Source organism: Oncorhynchus masou, chromosome 29, assembly GCF_036934945.1.
Source record: "Oncorhynchus masou masou isolate Uvic2021 chromosome 29, UVic_Omas_1.1, whole genome shotgun sequence".
In the NCBI taxonomy this organism is placed as follows: Eukaryota; Metazoa; Chordata; class Actinopteri; order Salmoniformes; family Salmonidae; genus Oncorhynchus; species Oncorhynchus masou.
This window is the reverse complement of record NC_088240.1, coordinates 82,170,551-82,190,325: the sequence shown is the minus strand read 5'-3', so window position 1 is coordinate 82,190,325 and position 19,775 is coordinate 82,170,551. Positions and strand designations below refer to the sequence as shown.

At 46.7% G+C, this 19,775-nt stretch overlaps 1 protein-coding gene across 1 annotated transcript; it reads right to left on the bottom strand.

The window, feature by feature from the left end:
- Positions 1-53: 53 nt before the first annotated feature.
- On the bottom strand, positions 54-19,226 carry LOC135520756 (nibrin-like). The gene is made up of 17 exons (XM_064946525.1): positions 19,052-19,226; positions 18,492-18,613; positions 17,884-18,011; positions 17,639-17,798; positions 17,454-17,557; positions 17,113-17,230; positions 7,836-8,026; positions 7,492-7,592; positions 7,225-7,363; positions 6,936-7,144; positions 6,642-6,813; positions 5,910-6,537; positions 5,557-5,628; positions 3,856-3,999; positions 3,639-3,752; positions 1,748-1,797; positions 54-431 (listed from the first exon to the last, which is right to left on the bottom strand). Exons 1-17 carry the CDS (start codon positions 19,080-19,082, stop codon positions 401-403), a joined length of 2,514 nt encoding a protein of 837 aa, XP_064802597.1. The 5' UTR covers positions 19,083-19,226; the 3' UTR covers positions 54-400.
- Between the last annotated feature and the right edge of the window lie 549 nt (positions 19,227-19,775).

Here is a 19,775-nt window from a genome sequence, read left to right as displayed (position 1 = left end):
AATATGTTTTGTATACTGTATTTTTATTATGAACAAATAAAAATCTTGAAACGTAAAACGGAACACCTATTTATTTGTTTACATTGCTCGCCATCAGTGACTAAATCAGGGTATATAATTAGTGTACAGTACATAGAAAGTTAGACATTTCTGCCCACATCTATCACCGACAAACATTGTTAAAACATTTGTCATTGACAGGCCCCTCTTGATCATTGTACTCAAAATGACCAGAGTTACCTCAAAGATCCATTCCTGAACATTATCAGTGGAGCGGAGATGGCAGTTCTATCAAACAGAATTCTAGAAGCCAAAACATTCCATGGGGTGTTGGCATCCCTTCCTGTGTCTTCAGATGAACATTTGTCTGCAGGGCTTCTCATGTTACAACCAGGTGCTCTCATCTTTTCTTGGTGGGTTTGGGGTTGTACCTACACACACACACACACACACACACACACACACACACACACACACACACACACACACACACACACACACACACACACACAGGTTAAGTCAGGGCAGTGGCCATCCAGACATCCCACTTAAACACTCAGGCTTTTAACATTCCTGCTAGATCAATCCTGGATGCATTTTGGACAAATATTAAAAATAGCCCAAATTAAGCCAGCTCTGTAAACCTCTGGCCGGGTTTGAAGAACTCAAACCAAACATCCTCCCAATAAACTAAGTCTGGGAGACGGGTTCAGGCCAGAACCAAAAACATAAAACCCTGGCTTGTTTTCTTAGTAGCCGGCGCTGTCCTCTGGCCATGCATGACTGAGTGGGCATCATGACTCAATGATCAAACAGCACAGTCTCGCTCCAGGCAGGCACGCACACACCCTTTCTGCTTAGCCAGGCAAAATGCAGCAGCCCGAGCGTGTGCTTACATCACCAGCACCCAGACAACCAGGTGTGACGCAGGAATCACTGGGCGCTGATTGGTCAGTGACAACAAGCCCAAACCGTCCCAAACGAAGATCCACCCACTCACATCAGGAATGTTTCTCTCTGTTCTGTGGGTCTTGGTCTAAACGGTCCTTTTCAGATGACTATTTGACAGGCGATTCCAAAAATGGTGTTGATGTGTATTGTACGTATGCAGGGGACCAGCTAATTTCTCCTTGAGGGAGAATACAGCTCTATCTAATGTGAATCATCGTTTAGCTGGGATCAAAACCTGAGGTCAGCCATGTTGGTTGGATTACAGCTACAACCAAGGCTATGTTGGTTGGATTACAGCTACAACCAAGGCTATGTTGCTGGGCAGTCAATGTTGTCTTGTGTTTCTGAATGGGGGTTAAGGGAATGAATAGATGAATGAGTGTGGAGTAGTGAAGAGCTCAGCAGACAGCCAGTCATCGTGTGGGCAGATAGCTGTGTGTGCGTCAGCCTGTAGGGCGCTGTTGTCTTGTGTCTGCTAGTGACGTCCTTGAACACGGAGCAATGCCCCCTGGGAATGTGATGTTTGTGTAAGCTGGGTGCTCCAACCCTTCTGCTCCACTGCAGACTGCAGACGGAGTGGCTGACTTTTTCTACCTTGGGGGCCGGAAGGTTCAACATAATCAACATCACTCCACATTCATCCATTCATTCCCAGCCTGGCTCCAAACATCTTCCAACCAGTAGCCCAGGCTACAGCTTGGTTTACATTGTACTGTAGACTGTGGTGCTCTCCACCTGAAATAATGTGACCCAAATTGGTTTGGTGTTTGCAGCCTGACAAGCCTTGTCCTCGTACCTGAAGAGGTCATCTCCCAAAGTCTCCTCTTTCTTGTTCTGACGCTCATCCTGAAACACACAGACACAGGGCTTTGTCTCACAGACCCACAAACCTCCATCTCCTCTCTACCCAGCCTCAACCCCCTCCATCTCCTCTCTACCCAGCCTCAGCCCCCTCCATCTCCCCTCTACCCAGCCTCAACCCCCCCATCCCGTTACTACCATTTCATGGTAAATACCATGTACTTCTCTTCTAGGAGTGTTTGTGTGTCTCAGGGGGTGCTAGACAGACAGTAAGTAATGTAGTAAACAGCAGCTGAAGAAGGACTGTGTACCTCTGCTGCGTCTCTCAGCCCCTTCCATCTCCCCTCTACCCAGCCTCAGCCCCCTCCATCTCCTCTCGTGTTTGTGTGTCTCAGGGGGTGCTAGACAGACGGTAAGTAATGTAGTAAACAGCAGCTGAAGAAGGACTGTGTACCTCTGCTGCGTCTCTCAGCCCCCTCCATCTCCTCTCTACCCAGCCTCAACCCCCCCATCCCGTTACTACCATTTCATGGTAAATACCATGTACTTCTCTTCTAGGAGTGTTTGTGTGTCTCAGGGGGTGCTAGACAGACGGTAAGTAATGTAGTAAACAGCAGCTGAAGAAGGACTGTGTACCTCTGCTGCGTCTCTCAGCCCCTTCCATCTCCCCTCTACCCAGCCTCAGCCCCCTCCATCTCCTCTCGTGTTTGTGTGTCTCAGGGGGTGCTAGACAGACGGTAAGTAATGTAGTAAACAGCAGCTGAAGAAGGACTGTGTACCTCTGCTGCGTCTCTCAGCCCCCTCCATCTCCTCTCTACCCAGCCTCAACCCCCCATCCCGTTACTACCATTTCATGGTAAATACCATGTACTTCTCTTCTAGGAGTGTTTGTGTGTCTCAGGGGGTGCTAGACAGACGGTAAGTAATGTAGTAAACAGCAGCTGAAGAAGGACTGTGTACCTCTGCTGCGTCTCTCAGCCCCTTCCATCTCCCCTCTACCCAGCCTCAGCCCCCTCCATCTCCTCTCGTGTTTGTGTGTCTCAGGGGGTGCTAGACAGACGGTAAGTAATGTAGTAAACAGCAGCTGAAGAAGGACTGTGTACCTCTGCTGCGTCTCTCAGCCCCCTCCATCTCCTCTCGTGTTTGTGTGTCTCAGGGGGTGCTAGACAGACAGTAAGTAATGTAGTAAACAGCAGCTGAAGAAGGACTGTGTACCTCTGCTGCGTCTCTCAGCCCCCTCCATCTCCTCTCGTGTTTGTGTGTCTCAGGGGGTGCTAGACAGACAGTAAGTAATGTAGTAAACAGCAGCTGAAGAAGGACTGTGTACCTCTGCTGCGTCTCTCAGCCCCTCCATCTCCTCTCGTGTTTGTGTGTCTCAGGGGGTGCTAGACAGACAGTAAGTAATGTAGTAAACAGCAGCTGAAGAAGGACTGTGTACCTCTGCTGCGTCTCTCAGCCCCCTCCATCTCCTCTCGTGTTTGTGTGTCTCAGGGGGTGCTAGACAGACAGTAAGTAATGTAGTAAACAGCAGCTGAAGAAGGACTGTGTACCTCTGCTGCGTCTCTCAGCCCCCTCCATCTCCTCTCGTGTTTGTGTGTCTCAGGGGGTGCTAGACAGACAGTAAGTAATGTAGTAAACAGCAGCTGAAGAAGGACTGTGTACCTCTGCTGCGTCTCTCAGCCCCCTCCATCTCCTCTCGTGTTTGTGTGTCTCAGGGGGTGCTAGACAGACAGTAAGTAATGTAGTAAACAGCAGCTGAAGAAGGACTGTGTACCTCTGCTGCGTCTCTCAGCCCCCTCCATCTCCTCTCGTGTTTGTGTGTCTCAGGGGGTGCTAGACAGACAGTAAGTAATGTAGTAAACAGCAGCTGAAGAAGGACTGTGTACCTCTGCTGCGTCTCTCAGCCACTCCTCCAGCTCAGAGTTCTTGCCTCGGTTGTGGGCCAACAGGTCTGACCCGCCGATGATGTTGGGCAAACCCTGGGCACCGGGAACTGGGACCTGAAACACACACACATTACTACACACACACACAGAAACAGAGACACTAACCTAACAGAGTCCCATGACCCTGTCTTGTGGTGAGGTGCATTCTGGGGTCTACCTTGCGGAAGCGTTTAAAGTCCTTCCTGATGACATTGCCGTGCGTCTCCATGGGGCGTAGTTTAGGTCTTGCCGGTGTTGCCACGGTGAGGGATTTGAACTCCACCACTATAAGTCTGCTTGGGAGATTTTCACTCCCTAAACCCTACATCACAACACACAGACCAGTTACTGACAGACCTAACTCTTCCCCACTGGCCCCTACTCCAGACCAGTTACTGATAGACCTAACTCTTCCCCACTGGCCCCTACTCCAGACCAGTTACTGATAGACCTAACTCTTCCCCACTGGCCCCTACTCCAGACCTAACTCTTCCCCACTGGCCCCTACTCCAGATGAGTTACTGATAGACCTAACTCTTCCCCACTGGCCCCTACTCCAGACCTAACTCTTCCCCACTGGCCCCTACTCCAGACCTAACTCTTCCCCACTGGTCCCTACTCCAGACCTAACTCTTCCCCACTGGCCCCTACTCCAGACCTAATTCTTCCCCACTGGCCCCTACTCTAGACCAGTTACTGATAGACCTAACTCTTCCCCACTGGCCCCTACTCCAGACCTAACTCTTCCCCACTGGCCCCTACTCCAGACCAGTTACTGATAGACCTAACTCTTCCCCACTGGCCCCTACTCCAGACCAGTTACTGATAGACCTAACTCTTCCCCACTGGCCCCTACTCCAGACCAAACTCTTCCCCACTGGCCCCTACTCCAGACCTAACTCTTCCCCACTGGCCCCTACTCCAGACCTAACTCTTCCCCACTGGCCCCTACTCCAGACCAGTTACTGATAGACCTAACTCTTCCCCACTGGCCCCTACTCCAGACCAGTTACTGATAGACCTAACTCTTCCCCACTGGCCCCTACTCCAGACCAGTTACTGATAGACCTAACTCTTCTCCACTGGCCCCTACTCCAGACCTAACTCTTCCCCACTGGCCCCTACTCCAGACCTAACTCTTCCCCACTGGCCCCTACTCCAGACCTAACTCTTCTCCACTGGCCCCTACGCCAGACCTAACTCTTCCCCACTGGCCCCTAATCCAGACGAGTTACTGATAGACCTAACTCTTCCCCACTGGTCCCTACTCCAGACCTAACTCTTCCCCACTGGCCCCTACTCCAGACCTAACTCTTCCCCACTGGCCCCTAATCCAGACGAGTTACTGATAGACCTAACTCTTCCCCACTGGCCCCTACTCCAGACCTAACTCTTCCCCACTGGCCCCTACTCCAGACCAGTTACTGATAGACCTAACTCTTCCCCACTGGCCCCTACTCCAGACCAGTTACTGATAGACCTAACTCTTCCCCACTGGCCCCTACTCCAGACCAAACTCTTCCCCACTGGCCCCTACTCCAGACCAGTTACTGATAGACCTAACTCTTCCCCACTGGCCCCTACTCCAGACCTAACTCTTCCCCACTGGCCCCTACTCCAGACCAGTTACTGATAGACCTAACTCTTCCCCACTGGCCCCTACTCCAGACCTAACTCTTCCCCACTGGCCCCTACTCCAGACCAGTTACTGATAGGCCTAACTCTTCCCCACTGGCCCCTACTCCAGACCTAACTCTTCCCCACTGGCCCCTACTCCAGACCTAACTCTTCCCCACTGGCCCCTACTCCAGACCAGTTACTGATAGACCTAACTCTTCCCCACTGGCCCCTACTCCAGACAGATACAGACAGGACTTACTGAGGCTTCCTGTTTGGCATCAGTCTCTGGCTCTTCCAGATGACCAGGGGTCACACCATTAACTGGTTTTGACTTGGGGGGGGGGGGGGGGGCAGAAGATGGAGGATAGTTCATAATAATAGTCACGTCATAGAAACCAGGGCTGAGGAATGCAGTCAATTCAGGATGTAAACTGAAATTACAATTCAGTGGTTTTAAAAATTGCAGATATTTTCAATGAAACAGAAGTAGAAGCTATCAATTTTTATATTTTAAATTAAAATCACTTCCTGAATCGAGTGGCTTCAATTGGAATTGATCCCAGCTTTGATAGAAACACATGATAACAAGCACACAATGACAGCTCCTCTCACCTCAATGAAAGACACCTCTTCGTCTTTGACCTCAGCTACAGGCTCCGCTCGCTGTCGTCTGCTGGCTGACGATCGCTCTTCTGAATCCAAGCCTGACCTATGATTGGCTGCGATTGGTTCCACTGGATAAACCCGCTGTTTCTTATTGGCAGAGGTAAGTTCCACTGTCTCTAGGAGCTGTTTTCTATTGGTTGAGCTCTTGTCTGTCTGTTGAAACCTCTGGCCTTGATTGGTTGGACTCTGTTCCGTCAGCTTCAACCGCTGGCCTTGACTGGCTGACATGGGCTCATCCGATTCGTCCATGTCCTCAGACATGATGGACTCCAGTTCGTCCATCTCTATCTCTAAAGCCCCACACCCTTTAGTCTCCTCCATCTCCTTCCTCTTCCTGGATTGGAGCCCCTGCTGGGCAGGGTTGGAGAACCCCTCTGACAGAGCCTCAGTCTGACCTGGAAACAGATATGCACCTGAGCTGTGTTGGCCCTGGGACCTGCCTGTGGGGGGGAGGGTGGGGTTGGAGGTCTCTGAGTGCTGTGGTACTGTCCTCTTCGTATTCTCCATGTTTTCTTCCCTCCTGGAGAACTTGGCCTCTGATTGGACAGTAGGGGACTCCTCGCCTTCCCTCGGTCTGAGACAGAAAACATTGGTGTCTGTATATAATATCACCATTAACTCATGATTGATAAGCCACTGTGTGGAATTGTATGAATATCTCCAGAGAGCTGCACTTGCCTTTTCTTGCCAACAGGCTGGAAGAAATTAGTGAGGGCAGACTGTTTATGGGAGGAACATTTCTGCGAGACCTGTTGTTTCTGGGAGGAGCACTTCTGTGGGGACATCGTCTGCACGCCTCCGTTGGTCCGAGGGGCTGTTGATCTGGTGATAGCATCACCTTTCCCTCCACCTAATATCATGATAATAAAATGTCATTTAGCAGACCCGTGTTTTCAGTTTATATGGCCCAAGCCAGAACTTTCCTCCTGTAACTCTGACACCCACCCACTCTGTCATTAGAAACTATTCTACCTGGATGTTGTAGCTCTCCCTTTTTTCTGTCCGAGCCGCCACCACCAGCACTGTCTGAGGCGCTGAATGATGACATCATAGTCTCTGCCACTGTGCAGGTCCCGGCCAGCTCTCGGCCTGAGGGTTTGGGTCGGTTAAGATGAGAGGTGGTCCGGCTCTGGTCCCTCTCAGGGGTCTCTCCAACTGCGCTCACCCCAGCCACGTCCACCCTACTCGGGGATAAGAAAACACAGATCAGCCTGATGCACTCAAACAGAACAGTGAGTCAGGTTGTGTGTGTGCGTCTTACCCACTGATGCCCTGTGACGGCTCTGTGTTTACAGCATAGGCTGTGATGTTCTGAGATGCCGCTGGCATTACCGTCTCGTCCACTGGTGCATTCTGGGATAGTGTGGTGCCAGGGATGGTGGGCTTCATTCTCATGGATTCTGACCAGGGGAAAAACACATTAACAACGATACAAGTGTTGACTCCACTATATAAGTCCATACCATTATAAAATCAGGAACTCAAAATAAAAACTGAGGCTATGATTCACCGTATGAGGCCCACCCACCTGAGTCAGCCTTCTGATTGGAGGGATTGCAGTACTTGTCACAGCTGACATAGATTGCAGCCAATCCGATCTCAGACTCTGTGATGAATCGAAGACCTTTCCTGGAGAGCGTGAGAGATGGTAAATATAGACTGTGCTGACACAACCAGTTAGTCTCATTTCAGACCTGCAGAGAAGAAGTGTAACACCATAACAGTGAATTGAAATAGGAAAAGCCTCAAGTCTCAAAACCTCTGGGAATGTCTCAATTGTTTGTGTAGTTCAACCCCCCCCCCCCCTCAATTTTTTAGGTATGGAACACATTCAAACTGCACTCTGTCTTTATGATACTGCAATGTGTGTACCTCTGTAGAATCCTCCCCACAGAGTCTGCCCACTTCTTAGTGGAATGGGGCAGTAGTGCTTGGGAGTTTCCCGTTGCCATGCAGATCACACAGCTCAATGGTGATTCCAGGAGTAACACAGGGACAGACCCCTCCTCCAAGAGCTGGCTCCTCCCACCTCCACAACTCACTGCCAAACTCAGACGCTTTTGCTGGAAAGGAGTAAGTGAGAGAGATTTATTATTATTATTTCAAATAGGAGCTGTATGGGTAGTAGGGGTGATGGTAATGATAGTAGTTTAATGATGGTAGGGATAGTGGTGGTAGTAGTAGTAGTAGTGATGATGATGGTAGTTGTGATGTAACGGAGATGATGACAGTTATAAGTTAGTTAGTAGGTAGTCGGTAGAGATATTAGAGGTAGAAGTGCTCCTAGTGGTAATGGTAGCAGTAGAGATATTAGAGGTAGAAGTGCTACTAGTGGTAATGGTAGCAGTAGAGATATTAGAGGTAGAAGTGCTACTAGTAGTAATGGTGGTAGTAGAGATATTAGAGGTAGAAGTGCTACTAGTGGTAATAGTAGCAGTAGAGATATTAGAGGTAGAAGTGCTACTAGTGGTAATGGTAGCAGTAGAGATATTAGAGGTAGAAGTGCTACTAGTAGTAATGGTGGTAGTAGTAGAGATATTAGAGGCAGAAGTGCTCCTAGTGGTAATGGTGGTAGTAGGGATATTAGAGGTAGAAGTGCTACTAGTGGTAATGGTAGCAGTAGAGATATTAGAGGTAGAAGTGCTACTCGTGGTAATGGTAGCAGTAGAGATATTAGAGGTAGAAGTGCTACTCGTGGTAATGGTAGCAGTAGAGAAATTAGAGGTAGAAGTGCTACTAGTGGTAATGGTAGTAGTAGGGATATTAGAGGCAGAAGTGCTCCTGGTGGTAATGGTAGCAGTAGGGATATTAGAGGCAGAAGTGCTCCTAGTGGTAATGGTAGCAGTAGAGATATTAGAGGTAGACGTGCTACTAGTGGTAATTGTAGCAGTAGAGATATTAGAGGTAGAAGTGCTCCTTGTGGTAATGGTAGTAGTAGAGATATTAGAGGTAGAAGTGCTACTAGTGGTAATGGTAGCAGTAGAGATATTAGAGGTAGAAGTGCTACCAGTGGTAATGGTAGTAGTAGGGATATTAGAGGCAGAAGTGCTACTAGTGGTAATGGTAGTAGTAGGGATATTAGAGGCAGAAGTGCTCCTAGTGGTAATGGTAGTAGTAGGGATATTAGAGGCAGAAGTGCTCCTCGAGGTAATGGTAGTAGTAGGGATATTAGAGGCAGAAGTGCTACTAGTGGTAATGGTAGTAGTAGGGATATTAGAGGCAGAAGTGCTCCTCGTGGTAATGGTAGCAGTAGGGATATTAGAGGCAGAAGTGCTCCTAGTGGTAATGGTAGCAGTAGGGATATTAGAGGCAGAAGTGCTACTAGTGGTAATGGTAGTAGTAGGGATATTAGAGGCAGAAGTGCTCCTAGTGGTAATGGTAGTAGTAGGGATATTAGAAGTAGAAGTGCTACTAGTAGTAATGGTGGTAGTAGTACAGTCACCTCTCATGGCAGACCTTGTGGATCTACTGCCATATGTTTGGGTTTTCTGTGTAACAAAAGTACTGAGTGGAGGGGGAGCCAGGCCATTTCGGATCTTGAATACAAGACATGCATTGCGTGTATTGCACAAGATTTTCCCAACTCAGGAGCTCATGCTTTCTGAGGATGTAACAGTGATGATGGCTATTAGGCTTCCTATCAAGCACTTTGAGAGCCTGTTTGTAGACAGACTGAATAGGTTTTAATGTTGTACAGCAAGTTTGGGCCCAACTAGTCAAGCAGTATGTTAAGTGGGGGAGTATCATAGATTTGAAGTACAGTTTTGCTACCTCTGTAGTCAATTTTTGTTGTATAAATTGGAAATTAGCTAGGGTGAATTTGGTTATTTGAATGACCTTTTTCACCTGCTTTTTAAAAGAGAGGTTGGAATGATGCCACACTGACACACTGAGTACTGCCTTCAAGGTAGAATTTCAGCCATCTCAAGGCATCGGGAAAAAAGTTGAACTTGGACAATTTTGTGATGAGAACCTCATGGTTAACAGTATCAAAAGCCTTCCTTTTAGGTCCAGAAACACAGCCCCAACAACGCCCCCTTTGTCCATCTTGGACTTCACATTTTCCAGAAGAAGGCAGTTGGCCGTTTCTGTGGAGTGTTTTGCTCTGAAGCCAAACTGCATGGAGTGTAATGTGAAGGGACTGTTGTTGAGGTGGGCAATCAGTTGCTCTGCTATACACTTTTCAACAACCTTCGACACCACAGGTAGTATACTAATGGGCCTGTAGTTACTCAAGTCAGCAGGGTCACCCGATTTAAAGATGGCCGCTAATTATGGCCGACTTCCATACCCTTGGAAACACCCCCTGACCAATAGATGTGTTGGTGACCTTAGTAATGGGGCCAATGAGTGACTCTCTGTAGTTTTTAAGAAAGGTAGAGTCCAGCCCAAACACATCTTTTGCTTTAGAGTTCTTTAGTGTGCTAATTACCCTGTTCACCTCTGACTCAGAAATCTCCCTTATGACGAAGACGAGTTGAGCGTCATTCACTAACACTGAGACGAAGAAACCAGTGGAGGGGTTCTGTGTCAGTACCCTGACAGAGTCAATAAAGTAGGAATTGAAGGCTATTGCTATTTTGACTGCACCCTGTGTTATATTGTTATTCACCATGATTTCTAGTCTTTTTGCAGTGTTACACTGGTCTTTCCCTGTTAACATTTTTCGATTCTGCTGCTTCCTGTGCTTGGCCCTCCCTATGTTGAACATAATAAACCGCTCTCTATCCACTGGATGTGTAACAAACTCACTAAAAGTGGCAGTAATAATGCCTCTCTTGAAAAAGCCAAACCTTGACCCAGAAAATATAAAAAACTAAAATGGGCCTATATCGAATCTTCCATTCCTCTCAAAAATGTTAGAAAAAGCTGTTGCGCAGCAACTCACTGCCTTCCTGAAGACAAACAATGTATACGAAATGCTTCAGTCTGGTTTTAGACCCCATCATAGCACTGAGACGGCACTTGTGAAGGTGGTAAGGTGGTAAACCAAGGCTCTGCATCTGTCCTCGTGCTCCTAGACCTTAATGCTGCTTTTGATACCATCGATCACCACATTCTTTTGGAGAGATTGGAAACCCAAATTGGTCTACATGGGCAAGTTCTGGCCTGGTTTAGATCTTATCTGTTGGAAAGATATCAGTTTGTCTCTGTGAATGGTTTGTCTTCTGACAAATCAACCGTAAATTTCAGTGTTCCTCAAGGTTCCGTTTTAGGACCACTATTGTTTTCACTATATATTTTACCTCTTGGGGATGTCATTCGAAAACATAATGTTAACTTTCACTGCTATGCGGATGACACACAGCTGCACATTTCAATGAAACATGGTGAAGCCCCAAAATTGCCCTTGCTAGAAGCCTGTGTTTCAGACATAAGGAAGTGGATGGCTGCAAACGGTCTACTTTACAACTCGGACAAAACAGAGATGCATGTTCTAGGTTCAAGAAACAAAGAGATCGTCTGTTGAATCTGTCAATTAATCTTAATGGTTGTACAGTCGTCTCAAATAAAACTGTGAAGGAACTCGGCGTTACTCTGGATAAAGCACTAAATAAACTTAAATTAGTGCTAAATACGGCTGCTAGAATCCTGACTAGAACCACTTTTTTTTATCATATTACTCCAGTGCTAGCCTCCCTACACTGGCTTCCTGTTAAGGCAAGGGCTGATTTCAAGGTTTTACTGCTAACCTACAAAGCATTACATGGGCTTGCTCCGACCCATCTTTCCGATTTGGTCCTGCCGTACATACCTACACGTACACTACGGTCACAAGACGCAGGCCTCTTAATTGTCCCTAGAATTTCTAAGCAAACAGCTGAAGGCAGGGCTTTCTCCTATAGAGCTCCATTTTTATGGAATGGTCTGCCTAGCCATGTGAGAGACGCAGACTCGGTCTCAATCTTTAAGTCTTTACTGAAGACTCATCTCTTCAGTGGGTCATATGATTGAGTGTAGTCTGGCCCAGGAGTGTGAAGGTGAACGGAAAGGCTCTGGAGCAACGAACCGCCCTTGCTGTCTCTGCCTGGCCGGTTCCCCTCTTTCCACTAGGATTCTCTGCCTCTAACCCTATTACAGAGGCTTAGTCACTGGCTTACTGGTGCTCTTCCATGTCGTCCCTAAGAGGGGTGCGTCACTTGAGTGGGTTGAGTCACTGACGTGATCTTCCTGTCTGGGTTGGCGCCCCCCCTTGGGTTGTGCCGTGGCGGAGATCTTTGTAGGCTGTACTCGGCCTTGTCTCAGGATGGTAAGTTGGTGGTTGAAGACATCCCTCTGGTGGTGTGGGGGCTGTGCTTTGGCAAAGTGGGTGGGGTTATATCCTGCAAGTTTGGCACTGTCCGGGGGTATCATCGGATGGGGCCACAGTGTCTCCTGACCCCTCCTGTCTCAGCCTCCAGTATTTATGCTGCAGTAGTTTGTGTGTCGGGGGCCTAGGGTCAGTCTGTTATATCTGGAGTATTTCTCCTGTCTTATCCGGTGTCCTGTGTGAATTTAAGTATGCTCTCTCTAATTCTCTCTTTCTTTCTCTCTCTCTGTCGGAGGACCTGAGCCCTAGGACCATGCCTCTGGACTACCTGACATGATGACTCCTTGCTGTCCCCAGTCCACCTGGCCGTGCTGCTGCTCCAGTTTCAACTGTTCTGCCTGCGGCTATGGAACCCTGAGCTCTTCACCGGACGTGCTACCTGTCCCAGATCTGCTGTTTTCAACTGTCTAGAGACAGCAGGAGTGGTAGAGATACTCTTAATGATCGGCTATGAAAAGCCAACTGACATTTACTCCTGAGGTGCTGACTTGTTGCACCTTCGACAACTACTGTGATTATTATTTGACCATGCTGGTCATTTATGAACATTTGAACATCTTGGCCATGTTCTGTTATAATCTCCAACCGGCACAGCCAGAAGAGGACTGGCCACCCCTCATAGGAAGAAACCTAGAGAGGAATCAGGCTATGTTTTGGCCTTTCTGGGGAGTTTTTTCCTAGCCACCATGCTTCTACACCTGCATTTGCTTGCTGTTTGGGGTTTTAGGCTGGGTTTCTGTACAGCACTTTGAGATATCAGCTGATGTAAGAAGGGCTATATAAATACATTTGATTTGATTATTCCAGATAAATTTAGAATTTCCCTTTGCTTCACCAGTTATGTTAATAAAAAGCTTTGCCTTGGCCTGTCTTGATTTCTTTCATCACCTTATTTCTCAACATGGTAAACCTACATCTGTCATGCTCTAATTTGGACTTTAGGGCTGTTTTTAGATCAATTTCATCAATTTCCAGATTTCTCCATTTAGCCAAGGAAGAGTGCTCTTTTGGCCAGGTTTGGATTTTCTTTTCTTTAGGAAAACATTTATTGTCGACAGTGTAACGTTCAGGCCAATACATTCTAGTTTATTATCACATGACCACTCAATTTGTTTACATCGGATATGTTCTTTAATGTAAATCATCAGACCCCTCCTCTTCCTTCAGTCCTGTCTCTCCTGAAGACATTGTAGCCAGGCACAATCAAAGCAGAATATTGAGAGGTTTTATGGAGCCATGTCTCTGAAAAGCAGAGGAAGTCAAGGTTGGAGTCTGTGAAAAGATGTTGAATTTGATCACTTTTTTGAATGACACTACGAATGTTCAAGTGCCCCCTAGTAGTCCCTTGGGCTTAGCTCGTGGGTCCCAGATGACTTGAGAGTGATTGACAACACATCATCAGTAGGGTAAAACTAACCTGTCTCACGACGGTCTAAACCCAGCTCACGTTCCCTATTAGTGGGTGAACAATCCAACGCTCAGTTACATTTTCATGTGTTTTCTGACGGCTGGGTTTAGGCTGTTTTGATTAAGGGCAGTTCGGTAGTGCAATTAACTATCCGTCCCACCTGCACTGGATGCGGGGAACTGATTAAAACAGCTTGCGTACCAGAAGCAGAGTCCGGGATCACATATAGCGTCTTGGAAGAGTCAAATTCTATCTTGGAGCCGGGAGAGTCGAGAGAAACCATGGGACCATAGCACACTCACCCACTTCCGCAGTGGCGACGATCAGTGGACGAGGCCATCCACTGCTTTCCACTCTGGTGAGTATCGCTGGCTCGGTGATGTTAGGCCCAGGATTGAGTTGCATATCCCCGAAGAGCAGGAGGGTAGTGAACAAGTAGTTTAACAGTTTCCGATAAATGTTGGACTTGTGTTTGTTACGCCTAAGTGGTTCAGGGGAATAGGGAGCGAGGTAGACTTGGCTATTATTCAGAACATTATGGTATGCTGTGTGCTGTTCGCTCCCGTGGAACGGTGAACCAATGTGTTTGGTGTTGATATTCTCAAGCAGTCATCCCAGCAAGGACACACTGAGATTTCAGTAGAGCAGCTACATAATTGACAATCATGGCAATATACTGGAGATAAAACACATAATTGCGCTTTAAATCTTTGCACGAGTTACTTAGCTGGGGTCGGCGTACACCTGATGTTTTAGATAAAATAACAGCATCTGTAGGAGAAGCGGCCGCACCACCCTGCCTTCCGTCTGCCATTGTTTGTTTGGGGTCAAAACAAAACAACAGGCCAGTACCTGTTTTTTTTACGGGCTCCTAACCAACTGCGCTATTTTTTATTTATTTTTTTGCATTGTTTGTAACTCATTTTGTACATAATGTTGCTGCTACCATCTCTTATGACCGAAAAGAGCTCCTGGACATCAGAACAGCGATTACTCACCTCAACCTGGATGAAGATTTTTTCTTTAATGAGTCTGACGCTAAGAATATACTGCTTTGTCAAGACAAGGCCCAAATCCCTGTCATCAATGTGAAGAAAAGACGGAAGAAAAGGGAGGGCTGCGGGGTGCCATGTAAGAATTTGTCGAGGTGGTAAACCACCACTACCCTCTGTATTATAGGCCAATGTGAAATCATTGGAAAACAAACTGGACAATCTACGATTAGGACTATCCTACCAACAGGACATTAAAAACTGTAATATCCTATGTTTCACCGAGACATGGCTGAACGACGACACGGATAACATAGAGCTGCCTGGCTTCTCCGTGCATCGGCAGGACAGAGCAGCTACGTCTGGTAAGACGAGGGGTGGGGATGTGTGTCTATTGGTCAATAACTGCTGGTGCGCAATGTCGAATATTAAAGAAGCCTCAAAGTATTTCTTGCCTGAGGGAGAATACCTCATGATAAGCTGTAGACCACACTATCTACCAAGAGACTTCTCATCTGTATTATTCGTAGCCGTCTATTTACTACCCCAAACCGATGCTGGCACTAAGACCGCACTCAACGAGCTGTATAAGGCCATAAGCAAACAAAAAAATGCTCATTCAGAAGCGGCGCTCCTTGTGGCCGGGGACTTTAATGTAGGCAAACTTAAATCAGTTTTACCTCATTTCTACCAGCATGTCACATGTGCAACCAGAGGCGAAATAAACTCTATACCACCTTTACTCCACACACAGAGACGCATACAAAGCTCTCCCTCCATTTGGCAAATCAAACAATAATTTTATCCTCCTGATTCCTGCTTACAAGCAAAAACTAAAGCAGGAAGTACCAGTGACTCGCTCAATACGGAAGTGGTCAGATGACGCAGATGGTACGTTACAGGGCTGTTTTACAAGCAGAGACTGGAATATGTTCCGGGATTCATTCAATGGCATTGAGGAGTATACCACCTCAGCCACCGGCTTCATCAATAAGTACATTGACGCCATCGTCCCCACAGTGACCGTGAAGCCATGGATTACAGGCAACATCTGCACCTGGCTAAAGGCTAGAGCTGCCGCTTTCAAGGAGTGGGACACTAATAAGAAATCCTGCTATGCCCTCAGACGAACCATCAAACAGGCAAAGGGTCAATACAGGACTAAGATTGAATTATACTACACCGGCTCAGATGCTTGTCGGATGTGAAAAATATTACAGGCTACAAAGGGAAACCCAGACGCAAGCTGCCAAGTGACGCGAGCCTACCAGACGAGCTAAATGCCTTTTATGCTCACTTCGAGGCCAGCAACACTGAATCATGCATGAGTCCACCAGCTGTTCTGGATGACTGTGTGATCACACTCTCCATAGCCGATACGAGCAACACCTTTAAACAGGTCAACATTTACAAAGCCGCGGGGCCAGACGGATTACCAGGACTTGTACTCAAAGCATGCGCGGACCAGCTGGCAAGTGACTTCACTGACATTTTTAACCTCTCACTGACCGAGTCTGTAATACCTACATGTTTCAAGTGGAACACCATAGTACCTGTGCCCAAGAAAGCGCAGGTAATCTGCCTAAATGATTACCGCCCTGTAGCATTCATGTTGGTAGCCATGAAGTGCTTTGAAAGGCTGGTCATGGCTCACATCAACACCATCATGCCGGAAACCCTAGGCCCACTCCAATTCGCATACCACCATAACAGATCCACAGACGATGCAATCTCAATCGCACTCCACACTGCCCTTTCACACCTGGACAAAAGGAACACCTATGTGAAAATGCTGTTAATTGACTAAATGAACAGCTCAGCGTTCAACACCATAGTGCCCACAAAGCTCATCACTAAGCTAAGGACCCTGGGACTAAACAACTCCCTCTGCATCCGGATCCTGGACTTCCTGACAGGCCGCCCCCCGGTTGTAAGGGTATCCAACAACACATCTACTATGCAGGAAACAACACTCTCTGCTACCACACGGCATATGCGGTACCGGAGCACCAAGTCCAGGGCATAAAGGCTCCTTAACAGCTTCTGCCCACCCCCAAGCCATAAGATGGCTGAACAATTCATCAAATGGCCACCCAAACTATTTACATTGATCCCCACCCCTTTGTTTTCACACTGCTGCTACTCACTGTTTATTATCTATGCATAGTCACTTTACAAATGACTAACCTGTACCCTGCACCTTGATTCGGTAACTCGTTATTGTTATGTAATTTTCTCCTGTTACTTTTTTCCCCATAATTTTTCCTCTCATTAGTTTATTGAGTAAATATTTTCTTAACTCTATTTCTTGAACTGCATTGTTGGTTAAGGGCTTGTAAGTAAGCATTTCACGGTAAGGTCTACACCTGTTGTATTCAGCGCATGTGACGTTGAAATGTTGATTTGTTTGCAGTGTGAGCGAGAGAGGCAGGCCAGTACCTGTTTGGCATTGAGGAAGAGGAAGGTCTTGCCAGTGAAAAGTTCTTTACGTTCTGGCCTCTCTGTCAGGTCCACCTCATCCTTATTCAGACTGGGCTCGTCTATCTCTGGGAAGAAACTATTAACACACACAAACAGTCCTTCAATAACATTGAAGGGATAGTGAGCGATTTGGGCAATTAAAAAAAATACAAAATAATCGATTTCAGAATAAGGCTGTAACATAACAAAATGTGGAAATGCACTGTAGGTCTATAAAATGAGGTCTGGGTGAAGTGGCAGCTATTATTGTGTGGTTTGTGGAGGTGAGCAGCAGCCTTGTGTGTGGTGTCTCTTAGTACCTCTCAGCTTTTGGAGGTGGTTGTTTCTGTTGCAGGGCTTTGGTGAACTCAGTGAAAAACTCCTGCTTGACTATGGGCCGACAGCACAGCAACGCACAGATAGTCTGCATGGGGAGAGAGCACGTTCTGTATGTACAGATGAAGTAACACACACACACACACACAGTTTGTGGTCATGTGCTGACCTTGATGGTGACTTTAACAGTGGGCATGACCAGGTGAGTGCAGTCCTGTGTCCAGGTGTTGGTCAGCCGGCCACCCAGAAGCTGCAGGGTCTGAGACAGAGAGACCTTCCCTTCATTATCAACACAGGACGAGCACACCACCACAGTTACCTGCTGCACACTGGAGAGAGATAAACATTTCAAAATATAGATTTCGAATTTGTTTCCATCAAAATGTTTATCATTGAGTAAATGTGGGTGCACACCTGAATTTGCTGTGAAAGACCCCAAATGTCACTCTGTCCCCTGCCGTCAGGCTGCGAGGGGTGTCCCCTGACAGACGCTCCTCGTTAACAAACGTGCCATACTTAGAACTGTCCTTCAGGGTCAGGGCCTGGCACACAACACAAGAACGGTCTGTTGGTTACATCTACTTTATGAAAAACTGTCTTAACCAAACAATACAAGACGTGGATTTTGATATCCCTAAAAACAAGTGTCTCCTTATGTAACACATGTACAACATTAGGCAAAAAACCCAGCTCTGTCTACAAGACAAGATTCATGCTGGCTAGTTAGGGTGGTGAACAGTACGAGAGCACCTTCTACTGCAAGCGAGACATGACAGCATTTGATGGACTAGGGACAGAATGTAGGCCTGCTCACATTCTGCCTATATATTTTTCAGTGAAGTACATTTACATTACATTTACATTTAAGTCATTTAGCAGACGCTCTTATCCAGAGCGACTTACAAGTATTTAGGAGATGTGGGGTAGTGCTCTGGTTAAGCGGGTGTGTTGGGTTTGTGTGTGTGATTAAAAATACAGTTATTACTAATAAAGAATATCCCCCATCTCTCTCTCTCTCTCACCTGATCTGTAGCAGTGAGGTGAGCATGAGCCCGGCTGATGGACTGGTCATTGGGCAGGATGACCTCACAGTTCTTACGCCCCACCACATACTCCTTCTCTGGCAGGAGGTAGTGGGTGACACCTGGGACAGGACATGTCATGAGATTGAATAATAAGAAAAGTAATGTTCTTATTCAAAACAACTGGAGGATGATTAAGGGCTTAATCATCATATGTTATGCGTTAGATAGAAGATTACCAACTGCAACAGTGTAGGACTGCACGTTAGCTTGCTAGCCAGATGTAACTTGGATGAATTGTGTCATAGCAATAATACTAGCTAGTTAGATGGCTAGCTATCCAAACTATTTTTAGTAGTTACTGTAACAGGTTTGATTCTCATCTTCTAAGCGCGTATTCTGATACTCCAAAATACACTGAGAAACATAGCTAGCTAATATGTAGAACGAGCTGTCAAATGTAGCTAGCTAATGTTGTTAGCTGGTGGGTTGGTCATCCGCTATGGCTAAGATAGCTAACGTTACTGTAGCTAACTAGAGCTGGGCAAAACAAAAGTTACCTCCGGATTCTAAAGGGTTCAGTGTCCACATGTTATAATACACTACGAGCTATGGAACGAACCCCCGAACATGTGCTCTTCTCGGTCAATAACTAGCTAGGTATACATCTACAAATAGTAAAATATCTAATGCGAGTTGCGTACAGTCAGCGCGAAAGTCCACATCAACTTCCTTTCAAAATAAGAGTCCCAACTGTGGGCATTGACATGATGCCGCTACTTATCAACTGAATCCAGTATAATTTTGTAATATGTAGTCCCCCATACAGTGATGCCTGCCAATGGTTCGTAAGAATATGTGCACAAAACAGAAAAGCCAATGTCTGACTGTGCTTCAAATGTGATTTATGTAGTGACAATATCAGTGAGGTGTATTCATGGATGCCAAGGGAAGCTAGGCTTCCCCCAAAAATGTAAAGAAAAAAACACAATTATTAATCTTTCTATCACACCAAAGCATCCGAGCAAGCGAAACAGCGCCCCTCTGTATGTGTAGGCCATCTAACTGTCTAACTGATGTTGTCTGATCGAAAATAGTATGACATCATTGTCGCCTGTATGGCCTCCCTTGATAAAAAAAGTATACAATAATAGCCTAGGTTGAGCTAACTGAGTGAGCTCAACTGTGAATGGTGTCAAGGGAAGCCAGTTTGGATTTGGCTTCACTCTAATCATATCACATGGAGAACAATACCTAATTGGTCTTGTCTACACTTGACACTCA